At 45.7% G+C, this 5,000-nt stretch overlaps 1 protein-coding gene across 12 annotated transcripts in view; it reads right to left on the bottom strand.

The window, feature by feature from the left end:
- ppfia4 (PTPRF interacting protein alpha 4) overlaps positions 1-5,000 on the bottom strand; it is an 80,317-nt gene that overhangs the window by 13,663 nt on the left and 61,654 nt on the right. For 9 of the 12 annotated variants that reach the window (XM_077003647.1, XM_077003637.1, XM_077003680.1 and 6 more), the window contains exons 10-15: positions 4,648-4,779; positions 3,761-3,823; positions 3,423-3,514; positions 2,353-2,485; positions 1,441-1,661; positions 290-518 (exon numbers count right to left, since the gene is read on the bottom strand). In XM_077003647.1, the coding sequence (XP_076859762.1) occupies positions 290-518; positions 1,441-1,661; positions 2,353-2,485; positions 3,423-3,514; positions 3,761-3,823; positions 4,648-4,779 (870 nt within the window). The remainder of the gene's footprint in view (positions 1-289; positions 519-1,440; positions 1,662-2,352; positions 2,486-3,422; positions 3,515-3,760; positions 3,824-4,647; positions 4,780-5,000) is intronic. The other 3 variants (XM_077003671.1, XM_077003715.1, XM_077003727.1) reach the window with 1 other exon arrangement.

Below are 5,000 nucleotides of genomic sequence, written 5' to 3'. Positions count from 1 at the left end.
TGGGGTGTGAGGCGTGTGTGCCTGTACTGGGGTGTAAGCTGTGAAGACACATGCAGCTTGCAAAAAGAAGGTCAAAAATGCAGTAATCTGCTTGCAGGGAACTCCCAGTAAACATTAAAAATGACTATTTGTACAATTACTTGTACAAAAACGAACATACAAAAATGATCTGTGATGTACTTCAAGCAAAAAAGCTTCTCCAGAATCAAACTCAGGCTCCTGCTTTGACTGCGTCCTTCAGTGTCTGCTGATGAACATGCATGTACAATACCGGGACAGCAGTTCTCACCAGGGTCATGATGCCCAGCTCGTGGGCAGCAGATCGCGAGGCCGTCTTGGGTGTGGAGCGGCCGCTGATGGGTGGGGAGGAGCTGGCCAATGAGAGGGCAGTGACGGAGCTGGGCATGGAGGGGCGGGGCCTCAGGGTCACGTTGAGGCCATCCATGCTGCCGCTGTTCACCCGGCTCTCGATCTCATCTGCCCGCAGCTCGGCCGACTCCCGCTCCACCTGGATCATCCTGGAACCACAAACAGGAGGTGGAGTCTCAGACAGAGGCGGGGCTTCAGAACGTCGCATGCCATTTGCGACCGTTTTCATATCACATGTATGACTGGGTTAATTGTACGTTAATTGGAACTTAATTGTACATTAAATGTGCATAAACACAGACAAAACACCATTGTGTATGTGTTATAAATATTTTAAGTCATCGTAGTGCTTTGGATGGCAGAAACTAGAGATTCAGGAAGTGCATTTGCTAGGGAACCAATTATCCTTTCAAGGGTATCCTTTTCCAAAATCTGCTTGTTTTGCCAGTTCCCTTTGGAGAAGGTTTCTGCTGTTTAAGGCCATTTAAGACACATTCATCATGTCAAAGCCCTGCAAAAGGAACACAAGCTTCTCCAAACTGCTTCGCTCTGTTCATCTCACGTCATCGTTTATTGTTTGCTTTGCGTCATAACTGACAGACGTCCTCATGCGGAGAGCTGAGTTTGCTGATGATTGGGGTCCAAGCAGCCATCTGATAGGACAGGCTGCCAGAGGTACTTCAGCATGACGCCACCGTCTAAATATGTCTTTGTCTCTGAGAGAGTCCAAGGTGTCCCATCACTCTCCCTGCAGCCGCTGAGTGGAGTTTGACTCCTGCTGTATCTGTAAAAGGCATGCTACGCCACGCACGGATGACGAATCGCTTATTCCTTAAGAACACACCACATGGATCAATATGACACCAGACCCTGACATTTCAAGGTTTCAAACCAATGTTCCAGCAAGATATAGTGTAATTCCCTGTCATTGTGTCTTGTTATCACTCTTAAAAGGATCTTTCTTTATATACAGGAGCGAAGGATATTGATTTATAGTGTGCGCTCGACTAAGTGGTATCCGCTCCGTACGGTGTGGACGGTGTGGACGGCGCCGGCGCCGAGTCCTCTCACCTGATCTCCTCGTTGATGGCGTCCAACTGTTCCTGCAGCATGAGGGCCAGCGTCTGTGCGTCCGAGTGTCCGCTAGGGGACAGCATGTCCGCTGAGCCGAACGTGGTGTCGCGGTCCTCGTCATCCAGGTCCGAGAGCTCCGAGTCACTGCCCAGCAGGTGTGTACGGCTGGCTCGGAGGCTTCCCGGATGGGACCGGTCCCAGTCCTGCTCCACCGGGACCTGGACATGCAGGAAACAGGTTCCCCGTGTGAAGATGCCGTAGCAACCGTTGGGTGTGCCCAAGACAACAAGACAAGACAACAACCGAGGAAAACAGTATTGGATTCATTGCATGACCCCTAGCGACATTCACCAGTACATGTCCATACAGGGCCTGCTGGCGGTCAGAGGCTGGTCAAAAAACTCAAAATGCGAAACTTACGGCGAGTTCAACATCCAGTGCAGCAATCAAAGACAAGCAGAGAACAAACAAATTTTGAGACGGGAAGGGCTATTCTTACAGCCCAGTCCTGCTGCCATAGGCTGGAGTGAGAGTAAGTTGATTGTGAGTGTATCTAAGGCCATGGAAGAACTGCCCTGCCCTTTTTACACACTTGGAACACCGGTATTCCATGTGGTACAGCTAACAGGATTAGCTACTGTAATTTTAATTTGCCTTCGAATGATAGATGTATATCTATAAGAAAATGCTATTCTCTGTATGTGGTGGAGATTTAGAATCCATTACTAATAATAGCAATGATGAAAAGATAAGGAATCGTTTCATGATTTTTTGTGATTGATTCACAATAAGCTGAACTGAAATGAGTCAAACTGGATCGATCTGCACTGAACCAAAGTGAACCAAATTGAAGTGCATTGAAGTCATCATGGAACTAGGGATGGAGGGTAGGCAGGGAGACCCGGGCACCTTTGTGGGTTCGTCCCGAAGAGCTACCAGCCGGCCCTTCTGCGCACGCCTGATGACTCCGGGCGTGGCGTAGTGCTCCCCCTGCCCCTCCACCACAGAGAAACGCAGGTCCGTGGCACTGCCCAAATGTGACCTGGCACACAGGAAAGAGACAGTATACCTCATTCCTCATTATCAGTACACCTCATACTACACCATGAGTATACCTCATACCTCATCATCAGTACACTTCATCAGTATACCTCATACCACATAATCAGTACACTTCATACCTCATCATCAGTACACTTCATCAGTATACCTCATACCACATCATCAGTACACTTCATCAGTATACCTCATACCTCATTATCAGTATACCTCATACTACACCATGAATATACCTCATACCTCATCATCAGTACACTTCATCAGTATACCTCATACCTCATCATCAGTACACTTCATCAGTATACCTCATACCACATAATCAGTATACCTCATACCACATCATCAGTACACTTCATACCTCATCATCAGTACACTTCATCAGTATACCTCATACCACATCATCAGTACACTTCATCAGTATACCTCATACCTCATTATCAGTATACCTCATACTACACCATGAATATACCTCATACCTCATCATCAGTACACTTCATCAGTATACCTCATACCTCATCATCAGTACACTTCATTAGTATACTTCATACCTCATAATCAGTATACCTCATACCTCATCATCAGTAAACCTCATACCAGATTATCAATAAACCTTATAGGCCTACCACATCATCAGTATACCTCATTCCACATCATCAGTATACCTCATTCCACATCATCAATATACCTCATTATAACATCGAAACCAAGTAAATCTCAGTTATTACACAATCACTGTATATATATATATATATATATATATATATATATATATATATATATATATATATATATATATATATATATATGTGTGTGTGTGTGTGTGTGTGTGTGTGTGTGTGTGTGTGTGTGTGTGTATGTAAAATGAGAGCTATTCACAACAGACTCTATCAATCTCAGTAAAAGAGACTAAGATCACAAACCGAGGGTGTGTTCCATCTCCAAATGCTCCACTTCTCCTCTTCAAATGATCAATCTCCGCTCTGAGCTTCTCGATCTCCCCTATCAGCCTCTCCTACAAAGCAAACATCAATGTGTTGGCTATATCAATGTGTTGGCTATATCAATGTGTTGGCTATATCAATGTGTTGGCTATATCAATGTATTTGGCGATAAATGTCAGCCAAACGACCCTACAGAACCAGGGCCAGTTTAAAACATTCATTAAAGAGCATGTCCCACATTATTAATTCATAGAGCAGTGGGTTTTGTCTCAGCACATCCTTCTCATCGGGATATTTGGTGGTCTTGAAGGACCTACCTTGGAGTGATGGAACTCCTCCAGCTGTTTTTGGGAGTTCTCCAGGTCTTGGATGAGTGCATTCTGCCAATGAAAAGCAGAGAGGGATGGTACCTTTGTAAAGCAGATATCAGGTCTATACAAGCGTGTGTGCCCAGGTGTGAGATCTGTGATGGCTCCAGGACACTGTTGCTAGATCCCTCTCACAACCCAGACGTAATAGAGGCTTGTTCATGGTGAGAGAGGCACAAGTGTTTGTGGTGAGATTGTTCATTCCTGCTGCAGGATGTGTGTATCTCAGTGTTGGTGACATTACGCCAGGAAGCCAAAGGATAATGAAGCTATGCTATGTTGTGTATGACTCTGTCCAAGGTACAGAGATGGAATATGTAGTGTGTGTGTGTGTGTGTGTGTGTGTGTGTGTGTGTGTGTGTGTGTGCATGCCTGTGTAGGTACATGCATGTGTGTGTGCTTATGAGTGCGTGTAAGTGTGCACATGTTGTGTGTATGTGCATGCTGTGAGTGTATGTGTATTTATGTCTGCATGCATGTGTGTGTGTGCATGTATGTTTGTGCATTTGTACATGTCAATGCATGTATGCATACATGTGCATGTGTGTATGCATGCGTGTGTGTGTGTGTATGCATGCGTGTGTGTGTGTATGTGTGTGTGTATGCATGTGTGTGTGTATGTGTGTGTGTGTGTGTGTGTGTGTGTGTGTATGTGTGTGTGTGTGTGTATGTGTGTGTGTGTGTGTGTGTGTGTGTGTGTGTGTGTGTGTGTGTGTGTGTGTGTGTGTGTGTGTATGTGTGTGTGTGTGTGTATGTGTGTGTGTGTGTGTGTGTGTGTGTGTGTGTGTGTGTGTGTGTGTGTGTGTGTGTGTGTGTGTGTGTGTGTGAGCCCTCACCTTGTCCTCCAGTGCTGCCATACGCTCTTTCAGGTGCAGCTGCAGCCGTTCGTTAGACTCTGTCAGCAGGCGGTCCACAGTGTCCGACAGACGACGGTTATGCTCCTCATTCATCTTCTCCCTCTGGCGAGCCTGGGAGAGAGAGAGAGAGAGAGAGAGAGAGAGAGAGAGAGAGAGAGAGAGAGAGAGAGAGAGAGAGAGAGAGAGAGAGAGAGAGAGAGAGAGAGATGAGGTTGTGAGTGAATGTTTTTTGTATACATGACAAGATAATCACTGATTATGTACAATGCATATGAAGCCTTCATTAGTGGATTTGGCTGCAACCAGTTTTGGACTTATGATTGAGTCTAAAC

The sequence above is a fragment of the Brachyhypopomus gauderio genome, chromosome 1 (assembly GCF_052324685.1).
Source record: "Brachyhypopomus gauderio isolate BG-103 chromosome 1, BGAUD_0.2, whole genome shotgun sequence".
Lineage (NCBI taxonomy): Eukaryota > Metazoa > Chordata > Actinopteri > Gymnotiformes > Hypopomidae > Brachyhypopomus > Brachyhypopomus gauderio.
Note: the sequence above shows the minus strand (reverse complement) of the source record. Positions and strands in the feature narration are given on the sequence as shown.